Here is a 12,695-nt window from a genome sequence, read left to right on the forward strand (position 1 = left end):
ATCAAGCTCTAGAAACTATCGAGCACTAAAATATCGAATACATAATTTACCAAAAGTACGAAAAATATTCCTAAAGGGGTAAGAGTTGTGTCCTAAAATGGCGGCCAAAACCACTAGGGCTCAAGAACCTAGCCTAACGTCAGGGTCTAGTTCCGGACGGTAAGCAGAGATGTCGCCACGGTCGTTTTGTCGATAAAAAAAATTTAGCAGCTGGCAGGCGACAGGGATTCTCAACAGGACGGACTCAACAGGAATACGCCCTGTACGTCCTATATTTGACTATCGACAAAGTTAAGAGTCCCTATCGCCTGCCAGCTGCTAAATCTTTTTTACCGACAAAATGACCGTGGCAACATCTCTGCTTACCGTCCGGAACTAGACCCTGACGTTAGGCTAGGTTCTTGAGCCCTAGTGATTTTGGCCGCCATTTTAGGACAATCTCCACCCTACCGCTAAAGAAGGTTACTTTATCGAAAATTATTTTATAGCTTCAGACATTACCAACGTTTGAAAAATACTTTCCCTTCAACCAAGCTTCGTTCCCTTCCCACATGAAACGCTTCTGCGGTATTTCACATTTCGCGGTTTCCTCCTGAGAGGGATCGGTAATGCAGGTATGTTTGTAATCTCTCTTCTAATCGAAATAAAATTGTATGGCATGCAGCTGAAACGGAGTGCAGTCAATTAAAAACATTTAAAAAAACCAGGCTCCATCTTCTAAGTAATACATGGAATTTGAATACGTTTGTTTGCACTACGCACTCAAAAAAATCGTCCACTTTTGCTTTGTTGTATAGAAGAAAAAACTACCGACCCGAACTTCTGAAAAATCCGTGCCGGAAGTGAGGTCACTGTTGTCAGTTCTCGTGTGTCGTGTTGGCCGAGTGGGGATGAGACAGGTCTCCGAATATATATAATCTAGTGAGGGGATTCGGAGAGACGAGAAAAATAATTACAAAACTGGAGAGAAAAGAGAAAATAATAGTGAAATTAAGGGTGTGAAAGAGGGTGAATTTTAGAGAAGTGTCCGAGACACAGTGTCAAAATGGTTTTAGCGGATTTGGGACGTAAAATAACGTCCGCTCTGCGGTCGTTGAGCAATGCAACTGTCATCAACGAAGAGGTACAGTCTTTTTTCTCTTCATCACAACTGTAAACAGATGGACACGAATTCGTGGTCTATTTTTTTTTTCTTTCGACACTCCCGAAAAAAATGTTGAAACTGGATGGTCCAATTGTTCTCAATTCACTTCAAATGATCATATCCAAAAAAACAACAATCGCTTATTGTCACATGTGTCAATTTGTTAATGATCCCCATACTTTTTACAACTTTGACAGGTTTTGAATTCTATGCTAAAAGAGATATGCGCCGCATTGTTAGAAGCAGATGTAAATATTAGGCTGGTAAAGAAGCTACGTGAAAATGTACGAATGGTTATCGACTTTGATGACATGGCGGGTGGTCTCAACAAACGACGGATGATCCAGAGCGCTGTCTTTAAAGAACTCGTCAAGGTAATCATCTAACTATCGTATCCTCATGATTTCTTGATTCAGCTATCGAAAATTTAATTCTCGTAAATTTTTTAATTTTTGTAACCCGACACTTGGAAATTTTTTAAAATAGACAGTGATTCAAATAAAAAATATTTTATAATATAACGAAAGCTCCTTCTTTGCATGTATTTCAAACTCTGAAATAGTAAATCCAAAATAAGGAATAAAGTGTACTGTTGCTATGTGTAATCATTTATATTTATCTCTAATATTTATCAGTAATTGTGTGCGTCTATACAATTACCTTGTCAATTCATGATATTTTTGGCATTCAGGAATATATGATAATCATAGGAAATACGAAATATTATGATGTTTGCTCGATTGCAGTTAATCGACCCTGGGGTAAAGCCATATCTTCCTGTCAAAGGAAAGGCCAATGTCATAATGTTTGTCGGTCTTCAAGGTTCTGGAAAAACAACCTCTTGTACCAAACTGGCTTATCACTATTTGAAAAAAAATTGGAAAGCATGTTTAGTTTGTGCCGATACTTTTCGTGCTGGTGCATACGATCAGATCAAACAAAATGCCACAAAAGCCAGAATACCGTTTTATGGAAGGTAAAATTATTCATAATGCATTATTGTCTGTGCATGAACATTTTTTTTCTGTTTATAATTTTTTATAATCTGAATAATCAATGATCTCGTTTTCACTGTTGCATTAATTTTGCATTATTTTGGAAACTTTGTTTTTAAAATGACAGTTATTTTTTATTTCAGTTATACAGAAGTGGATCCCGTTGTAATCGCTCAAGATGGCGTTGACATGTTCAAGAAAGAAGGATACGAAATAATAATAGTCGACACAAGTGGAAGGCACAAGCAAGAGGAATCATTATTCGAGGAGATGTTGCAAGTCTCAAATGCTGTTGTGAGTATTTGCTCGATTTATCCAACATTGAAACATTCAAGACCGTGTAAGTAGAAAAAGTAGTAACGTTGACAGTAAACATATGCATGTTTCGTTGAATTTTTTCAGCAACCCGACAACATAATATTCGTGATGGACGCGACGATAGGTCAAGCTTGCGAGGCACAAGCAAAAGCATTCAAAGAACGCGTCAATGTCGGGTCTATTATAATCACCAAACTCGACGGTCATGCCAAGGGTGGTGGCGCTTTATCGGCGTAAGTTGATCGTTTCTTTAAGAGCGTCACAAATAAGAGCAAAGTGAAATTTTTCTGATAATTTAATTGAATATTATCGATTTACTCCTGTAAATTAAAGGGTTGCAGCGACGCAGAGTCCAGTTATATTTATCGGTATGGGTGAGCACATAGACGATCTTGAGCCTTTCAAGACAAAGCCGTTCATCAGTAAACTGTTGGGCATGGGTGATATCGAGGGTCTTATAGACAAAGTTAACGAATTGAACCTTGACGATAACGAGGAATTGTTGGCGAAAATCAAACATGGTCAATTCACACTTCGGGACATGTATGAGCAATTTCAAAATATCATGAAAATGGGACCGTTCTCACAAATAGTGGCAAGTTTTACTTATTTATTCTAATTTGATAAGTAGATTATCATTTCAATATTTGTGGTATTTTTCCCATAACTTATTGAAACATCCAAATTCTTCATAAAAAGGAGGGCAAATACAAAAATTATTAATGTTACCAGCAATATTGCTAGAAAAGATAATAGTATTCGCAATTAATTTGGATTTTTTTTTCATTCAGGGCATGATTCCGGGTTTCAGCCAAGATTTCATGTCAAAAGGTAACGAGCAAGAGTCAATGGCAAGGCTGAAGCGACTTATGACGATAATGGACAGCATGAACGACGCCGAATTGGACAGCAGAGATGGAGCGAAATTGTTCAGCAAGCAACCCGGAAGAATCGTCCGATTAGCGCGTGGTTCCGGCGTCACAGAAGCAGAGGTCAAAGACATGATTTCCCAATATACAAAATTCGCGGCTGTGGTGAAAAAAATGGGTGGTATAAAGGGCTTATTCAAGGGCGGTGATGCAATCAAAAATGTTAATCCTACACAGATGGCCAAGCTCAATCAACAAATGGCCAAAATGATGGATCCTCGAGTACTTCATCAAATTGGTACGTTACCGTGTGCTAAATTTTTTTATTACTACTCAATTTGCTGCGCATTGATGAAAACATCTCAATTTTCAATAATACTTTAATGGCGTTAATGATAATATTTTAGAAATTCGATTTATGAAAAATCTGTTGTTGTTCGGTATTGATAACGTTTCATTGTTTTTGTTTGATTAGGTGGAATGTCGGGTCTTCAAAACATGATGAAGCAACTTCAACAAGGAGGAGGAGCGAGTGGTTTAGGAAATCTTATGGGTGGTTTTGGTGGCAAATCTTGAGACGAGTCTCCTGGCAGGACGACAACTGCCGTAAATAATTCTCACTCGCAACAAACCAGGAGACACAGTCGAATTTGAGGAACAAAAAAAGGAAAAACACCAAATTTGAAGAAACAAAAATAAAAAAAAAACTAGTTCGTTGACGGGCTAGTTGTCCTCCATATTATTTCATTCTAGACTCATTGAGCGATCGATTGTTCCGTACTTATTTCACTGTTCTGTCTCCCTCTCGCTCTTTCTCTTTCACTCCTACAAACTACAAATTCATAGTCATGGAAAATCTATTAACAAAGGGCGCGGCTTTATGAAATTACGTGATAAATGGTTCGACAATTTGTTATTCATTTCGCGTCGTTATGCGTCTCGAAATAATTTATATATGAAACACTTGAAACTCTTCGTCATTCGATAATCGCCAAAATTCCGATCGAACGATTTTTCCAGACCCAGGTCCGTTCCAGCCACGAATGCATATTCAAAGTACGCGCTTGGCTCGCATTCATACAGATAAAATCTTGTATTCAGCACGAATTTAACGTTGACTTTTGTAAATAAATTATTACGTAATACAGTGATGAAGGAAAACATATTATGTTTAATCGTTTCTAATGATTCTGTGCTACGTCCGTTATTTTCCAGGTCATTCATCACTCGTTACAACTAGGTATATTTATCAAATACCCATAACAAGTTATTCCAGTTGTTACTCGAGGGAAGTTGAATAATTGAGAAATAGTGGTGAGGCAAAAAAAGAAGACCTATTTCTTGTTTCTAACATATATTTTTTTCATCAATTAGGTTTGTTTGCAACATTATTATATATGTTAATATAAATAAAACTATGTTTAAATTACATTATTTTATAATGGAAATCTATCAATGATACATTCCTAGGTGTGAGTTTCCCGATTTGAAATCGGTTTCGGCGCGTAATACTCGTCGTGCGTTATGCCTTTGAAGATCAAAAAGAAGGAAAAAACAAAAAGCAAACTCGTTCAAGTGGCATTTGGGCGGGGTTGGACGAGTTTGTAATCCAAGTGGTACAAGTAGAAAAAAATACCATACCGTCGGGTGTTTAAAATTTGCCGCGTAAACGGTGGCTCCCCGTAGGCGGACTCATCGTAAGTCTGAAGAGCATACCGGTAGTGGGAGCAATAACGATATAGAAGAGACGGGGAAGAGCGCCGTAGCCGTAATAGCTCGTACTTCGTACTTCACGTAGACGGAGCGCGGCGCAGTAGGAGCGTACATTTCGTGGACGCTGTCTTCGTGAAAGAGGTAGGTGAGCGTCGCGGGTGAAATAAAAAGAACAAAAACGAGCCAAACGAAAGAATTCTCGTATTCTGTTGATCAGAGCGGTACGGTGAGGGAGTGGTGTCGGGGCGATAGAAAAAAATAGTGTCCACGGTACCGTGATTTTTTTTGGTGTGTTGAAGTGATATTACGACAGTGCCTTATAAGAGGATTAACGTTTGTTACCACGTGGATACAAAGTTAATTGGTTCATAGGTGTGTTATTTGTTTATTTTTTTTTTCATATTTTTTTTCATTTTTACGAACTTACCCGTTCTGAAGAAATTCTCTACACCGTGGAACTATTGGTGAGTTTTTCAATTGCGTATAATTTCGTATGCACATATACATTTAAAATATATAGCATAACCGGCAAATTCCGCGGACCTGAGTCCAAGAGAGAGCAAAAAAAAAATTGCGTCGACGAAAAATTCCATCGTTCCGGTGTGTCTGACAGATGGTAATCACGCGTAAAGGAAGGAGTTTTGTTTTAATTTATTTTTCATAATGCACCGTGCTCGAGATTTTACACACGAAAATGAGTAAAGGGGAAAGTGGTTAAATTGATTTATTCTCTCGTGGTCGATAAGACGAATGCTATTCTTATAAATATGCATGCTTGTGTAGACACACGTTGCTATTTAAATATCCATTGGTATAGGTAAAAATCTGTATTTGTACGGAAAGGTGTTCACGAAAAGTGGCTGCTTAGGAATGTGGAACTTGTGTATATAAAAAATCGTAAGAATCATAACAATAATAACGAACAGCAAATACGGGTCTTGGTGTAATGTCTCGTCACAGTTCCCGGGAGATGTGTGCTGCGTTGCCTCTTCGTACACCCACCTGTTTTTATTTTCGGTCAATTCTTACCATTGCTGCGCTCTCGCGTACGTGTTTACGTGCCCACACATGCGCGCGCGCGCGCGCGCTGTATCTCCAAGTGCACGAATACAGATCTTCCATTAGTATTAATTCGATTACGTTTTTTTCCCTGAATAGCATTTCTTCCGATGGAATCTATTGGTAACCGCGAACAAAATGATCGTTTCCCTCGAAGCATTTGCCTCTCAACATCATTGTTATTAAGAAAATTAATCAAATTGAATCTGCTAAGTATAAATGAATAAATATAACGGTGATAATCGTCTATCATTTTCGTGATCGAATGAAATTTATAATATTTACTTTTTCTACTTTTTCTGCAATAACAATTTTCATATTAGAGATAATCAACTTTTTTTTAGATGTGATGAATAATAATATGAGTCTCGATCGTTGTTTTTTTCTCGTTTTCGTTAATTCCATTGACGATGCAGCGCATCGAGATATCATCAACTATTTGCAGCGATGATACGTGTGTCATCGCTGCCGAGTTGAAGCTTGTTTTGTTTTCCTTTTCTCGCGAATTCAGCGATTACGGGCAAATTGATTTCTTGCGTCTTATTTTTGCATGAAAGAGGATTGTTTGTTAAACTCGGAGACTTTCAAAGGGGAAGGGGAAGAAGTTGGAAAACAAAAATATGGCTGTCAAGGGGGAACATCAGCTTCGCGTAAAGTGAGGTTATGTAAATACGAATTTGATTGTTTTTATCTAAGTTCTCTAGGTTATGTAAACCTTGTTTGCTTTATCTATACGGAATTAACCCCCAATAATATTTAAAAAATGGCAGAATGAAAGGCCCTCCAATTTTGCCACATGTTCTTTAGAGTTCACTTTTTTCTAACCTTCAATAACAATTAATGTTTTCTTCATTTAACTACAATGTTTTCGGAGAGAATGAATCTGCAGTTTGACCTAAAACTATTTTATTCGTTTAATCATATTTAATACCATATTTCGTTGTTCGAATTACTTTTTTTTCTCAGTGTGCAATTATTTCCTATACGTAGGTGTTAAATATTCGAAGTTTGATAATTATTTACTAAAAAATGGCTCAATAAAATGGATTAAAAATTAGAGAGGCTATTGAAAATATATTCAAAAACGTATTCTAAAAGTTTCATTAAGCTATCACCATTTTTACAAGCTGATGTTCCTCCTTAATTCTCGCCCTCGCAAGACAAACCATTAAAGCTTTCATACCTTTATTTTTCTATGCTTTTCCTCTTAATTTAGAAACCCTCGCAACATTATGCTACCTTTTCCGCACAAATGCGATAATAGCACAAACTCATCACGCTCCTCGATCGTAAAAGGCAGGATGTCAATTCTGTATCGAGCAACTCGACATTACGTCATCTCTCCAGTCAGTCTTTCCATCGCTGTAGCAAGTATACGAGCGCGTCAACCCTCCATCAGGGCGAGTCCCGATCGTACCAACCCACTGTACTTTTCGCACGGAACCGCTCGCACTGGACGAACATCTTTGAAACGTCTCAATCTTTCCATATGTACCAGCTGCTCGTTCCGTCAGCTCGCAAGTTTATCAAAAAATTTCTAATAGAATCACTTCCATTATGATTTTGTCGTTTAACAATGCTACGAGCAAATATTCATAACAATCATGATAGATCTCTCTATAGTATTTTGAAATGATAATTCTTCATAACGTACCAATAAGCATTCTAACTTCGTAACTTATTAGCTTCTTTATGGGGGGGGGGGTAAAAAAACGAAGCTGAAGTTTGCAACGTTGGGGTCCAACGAAATGAACGAAAAAAACATTTGTAATTCACCAATTTTTTACGTAACTAGGTATTAGTGCAGATTGAAAAACTACGAATTGCGAATTCGACAGGAAATGAAATTGGAGAATTACTCGAATTATTGGAGGAGTTTTTTAAATCATTTCGTTGGACTCCAACGTTGCAAACTTCAGCGTCATGTAAAAAAAGTTTTTTTTTCCAAAGAATAGCCTTCAGGTAGAAGATTGAAGGCTATTCACTATTTGAAGGCTTTACTATATACTTCAATCTACAGATTGATTCTAGTAGATTTTTAATTTTTGCCACTGTCCTTTGTCACCATGGTTTGATTGGACTTGTTGGAAGATATTTCGGATCGGGTTTATCGGGTTTGTATGGGTTTGTTTGCCGAATTGATCGATGTAAATTTGACATGCTGCCTCGTAAAAAATGAAAATCAGAACTGAAAAGAGTTGTAGAAACTTGTGTCTTCCTTGTGTGCCTCTTCTTTGATTCCGAGTCATTCCCCCATACATAACCAAAGCGTTTTCTCCATATTTTTATCACGATCGATGCGCGAGTTGTTGCTGCACGGACGACGCTGAAGTTTCCAACGTTGGAGTCCAACGAAATGAACGAAAAAAACGTTTTTAATTCACCAATTATTTATTTCACGAATCGTTGGTGCAACTTGAAAAACTACGAATCGCAAATTTGGCAGGGAACAAAATGGGAGAATTACTGGAATTATTGGAAAGTTTTTTTCGATCATTTCGTTGGACTCCAACGTTGGAAACTTCAGCGTCATCTGCACAGTCAAACGGTCATATCTACCGAGTACTGTCTGAGACCGCTAAACTTCAAAGATGACCGATGCCACTACACCCCAAAAACACCAGATTTTGTTGGAGCACTGGAATATCTCGTTGGGCGTTTTCAGCTTGAAAATTCCGTTAAACGATCCAAATTTCGTTGTCCTGGTGAACATTTTTCATCGAATACGTTCAATATGCAGAGCATTTCGATACTCGAATGAAAAATCTTCTCAGTTATATATTCTCGTGGTTCATGACAATTCTTTTTGTCACCATAATCTTAAAATTATATTAATGATGATTATTTTGACGACGCTGAAGTTTGGAGTCCAAACACGTTGGAGTCCAACAAAACGAACAAGAAAAAACATTCGTAATTAGCCAATTTTTTTTTTATTTTACGGAGGTTAAAAAACTACGAACTGCAAATTCGACAGGAAACGAAATTGGAGAATTACTGAAATTATTATGGAGGATTTGTTAGAGATCATTCAGTTGGGCTCCGACGTTGCAAATTTCAGCATCATTTATTTTGTTTAATTAAGAATAAGCGATAAATATATACGTACGAAGAGGGGAGGAGAAGAAAGTACAATTGTTGTAGCACTCACGAAACTAGGTAAGTGTGGTACCGAACGCTCAAAAGGGGCACAAAGTTAAATATATGTAGGTATCGTGGATGTGTGTGAAGATGATAAGAATCGTGGGTTATAACCGTTATATTCGCCGTAAACGAAAACTCCCACGGATCTCGTTATGGGATTCCGCATCGATGATACTGCACCGTGGAAAGGAGCAAAGCCTCAACGGAGTCGGCGGGACCGTCAGGCATAGTCGACCTTGACTCACTTACGGTACATTGAAATTTCGTCGAGTTTCATCGAATTATGATGAAAATCTACGTGAAAAAATGGCTCCTGCGACTTTGCATATTACAAAGAGAAAAGATTTTTGCGCGGCGGAGATGAAAATCAATTGGGAGTTGTTGCAATGAGAAGATTGCTCGTCTCCAGCAAAAATGATTTTGTGAAGCACACAAAATTGATCGATTCGGTCTCGCCAATATTTCTTCATCTCGTCGCGGATCAATTAATCAATATTGTTAAAAAAAAAAAAATGTGTCATCCCGTCGTTACCATCGATCGATGGCTGTTTATCGACGATTTTCATCCGATCAACGACAGAAGTATTTGAGGTAGTTTTTAATTACGTTTTATTACCTATGAATTATTAATGCTCGATCGGGGTATCGAGATCGAGGTTTATCGAGGGCAAATACCACAGTCTTCTCGCTCCGTGGCCGTTGACCGGTTTATTTGGCTACCACGCCGTCAGATAAGTCGAAGAACTCTCACGCGGACATCTCCGTCTTTCTCTTTTTCTCCCCTCAGTTCTACACTTGTTCGCTATTGCGCCAAGTGCATCGCCGTTCTCTCTCCCTTCTCCTCTTCCTCTTCGAGCCGTTCCCTCCCTCTTGCTTTTCTTCCTCTTTCGATTTGCCCACAAATTGGCGGCTGTCCAAGTATACAATGCTCGCTCCGTCTCTCTTTATCGCGTACTCTCCTTCCTCGTTCCCGCGCGTATCATCGAGATATACATACTCTCGCACCGGCATTCTCGAGTCGTTCCTTTTTCCCTACAACTCCCCCGGCCGTTCTCCGCTCCCTCCCACTCTCATCCACGCTCCGAAGTCGTTCACTCGGCTCACTCTACCAAGCGCACACGGCGCACACGCTGCCAAGTCCGAAACTCACCGCTAACCACCGCGCGAGCTCTCTCGCATTCCGACGCACTTGCGCCTCTCTAAATGCGATATGAGAGACTCCGAATCACGATTCCCTATTCCGGCGTTGCTTTATCAAGCTAGTCCAATGCTTTTTTTCATCGCATACACGGACGATTAAGTTTATTCATTGAATTTAGATCTATGTGCGTAACTTGCGAGTAATGTGGCGTAAATGAAGGGTGAAAAAGACAGCGATTGAAACGAAACGAGATGACGCTGAGGTTTGCGACGAAATTATCTAAAAAAAACTCTCCAATAATTCTTACAAATGTTTTTTTCGCGTTCATTTCATTGAACCGCAATGCGCGCGTTCAACTGTTATCCAATGCGAATGTTTTTTATTGCGACCGCTGAGAAAACATCGCGCGGGATTGTCCGACTTGTCGGGGCCGCGGTAATCACCAAAACGCGTGTACAAGGTCACACCTAACGCGATTAAATGAATTAGCACCGTGTTGAACGCACGATTTATCATTTGAATTATGATTGATGTTAACGAATAGCGATAGAGCCTCGCGCAACTCGTGAGTCACTCAACAAAACCGTGACAATTCCCGAACGCTGTTGGACTCGAGAACGTAACAGATTCGGGGGGATTTTTGATCGGGCGAAGATTAGAATTTCTTTTAACGCAGCGTCGTATAAAGACTCTAATGAAAAAAGCTGAATTAATGTGGCCATTCCCGTGAGAAAAGTTGTACACGAATGCGAGAGAGCCCGGATGGTAGGGTCTTTCGCGTGGATTGTGTGAGGCTCAACAATCGGAGGAAGCATGAAAGGATGGAACGTGCGAACAAACTCTTTTTGTCCACCGCGTTGCTCCGGTAACGAGGATTCTTACCCGCGGCGATGTTGCAGAGCGGCAATGTAGATAAAGCACGTTTCTGAGCTAAGGAATAATATTTGTCTGCATGCTCGAAGCTTCGTAGAAACGCGTTGCCGAAATCGTGCTGTTGCACAATGTGATCGATTTTTCGAATTGTGCAATTTCGGTGGCGCTGCAGCTCGTAGCGGATGCTGCTACCGGAAACTTTTTTTTTCATTTTCTCCTCGATCGACCGCTCACGAGATATCAATCAATCAGCGAACGCAACAATCATGCGCGCTTCTCCCCACGCCCGTATACGATCACGCCCATTTCTCATCCTCGCGTTGACAGATTCGACCGAAACTGACTAATTCGAGAGGAAAATGAAAAAGACGTTTTTCGTTCGATAATTCCATTGGTCAATCGACTCGCAACATTTTCAATTCTTTTCCTACTTGTTGAAGCGATTTTTTCTCCATTTTTGCTTCGGTTAAAAGTTCACCGCCGCCAAACACCTGTGTATATCCCCGATCGAACATGCGTCCGTATATATTGAATCCAAACGAGTATCGATCAATCAATCGGTCGCGAGATCCGTGGAAGGGGGGGGGGGGGGGGGTCATACACAGAAGTCGAAGTGAAGAAAAATGGTGCTTCAATGGCAATTTCCGCAACCTCGGGAACGTGCAGCGAGAATGGGAGTGCAAGTTGAAGGAGTGAATGGAGAGGCTCGTGCAACAGAGCAACAGCAGCGGCGGCGGGGCTGCGGTACTAGCAGCGGTTGACCAGACACGTGCACATATACGTAAGTGTGTTGTGTGCTCTCGGGAAGGAGAGTGGATAGACGAGACACGAGTTCGGTCGATGGTTGCCGAGGAGGTAGAACAGAGAGAATAGGAAAGAAGGAGGAGGTCTGAGAGTGCGAGAAAGATGGAGGAAGAGAGGAGGTGCGCAACCCGTTGACGCTTCGTTTCTTACAGCAAACTGTTCTCAGCCTCTTTCGTAGTGTCCCTTTAATATTCCGTTTAAAATTTCTTCCCAACTGAGAGAGCTGGCCCTCTCGAAACACGAGCGAGTTCATTACCGCGTTAATTTATTCGAATCTCGATATTTTTTCTCCTGCCGCGAATGGTTACCTCATCACTTCGGAACTCCCAATCGTGGCAAACAACTTTAACGCACCAACGTCGGCCAGCAACGTAATGATCGTTGATGCGACATGATCTCTCGCCGCCCCTCTTACGCCGTCTTATTCTCACGTAACGCAATCGCGCTTCTATTTTTTCTACCGATGACACAAATCGATCACACTTCGACTCGTATCGACCCACCTAAATCCCCTTTGTGTATACACGCTGCTACGTCGATAAGTGTGCGGAGACACGTATGTACCGCCACCGCGCAGCAACAATCTATTATCCTCGTTTTTGGTACAATAACTGCATGACGTTACTCATCCATTG

The 12,695-nt window shown here is 40.1% G+C and overlaps 2 protein-coding genes across 12 annotated transcripts in view; both read left to right on the top strand.

Moving 5' to 3' along the window:
• The first annotated feature begins 825 nt into the window (after positions 1-825).
• On the top strand, positions 826-4,755 carry Srp54k (signal recognition particle 54k). The gene is made up of 8 exons (XM_043411949.1): positions 826-1,123; positions 1,342-1,518; positions 1,891-2,120; positions 2,283-2,433; positions 2,542-2,690; positions 2,791-3,052; positions 3,249-3,624; positions 3,802-4,755. Exons 1-8 carry the CDS (start codon positions 1,046-1,048, stop codon positions 3,900-3,902), a joined length of 1,524 nt encoding a protein of 507 aa, XP_043267884.1. The 5' UTR covers positions 826-1,045; the 3' UTR covers positions 3,903-4,755.
• Positions 4,756-5,110: 355 nt separating this feature from the next.
• The window catches only part of Synd (protein kinase C and casein kinase substrate in neurons protein Synd), a 31,728-nt gene continuing 24,143 nt past the window's right edge, over positions 5,111-12,695 (top strand). For 3 of the 11 annotated variants that reach the window (XM_043410887.1, XM_043410891.1, XM_043410884.1), the window contains exon 1: positions 5,112-5,503. The gene's annotated coding sequence lies outside the window, so the exon portion shown is untranslated. Of the gene's footprint in view, positions 5,504-12,695 lie in introns of all 11 variants that reach the window. The other 8 variants (XM_043410886.1, XM_043410888.1, XM_043410890.1 and 5 more) reach the window with 6 other exon arrangements.

The sequence above is a fragment of the Venturia canescens genome, chromosome 2 (assembly GCF_019457755.1).
Source record: "Venturia canescens isolate UGA chromosome 2, ASM1945775v1, whole genome shotgun sequence".
In the NCBI taxonomy this organism is placed as follows: Eukaryota; Metazoa; Arthropoda; class Insecta; order Hymenoptera; family Ichneumonidae; genus Venturia; species Venturia canescens.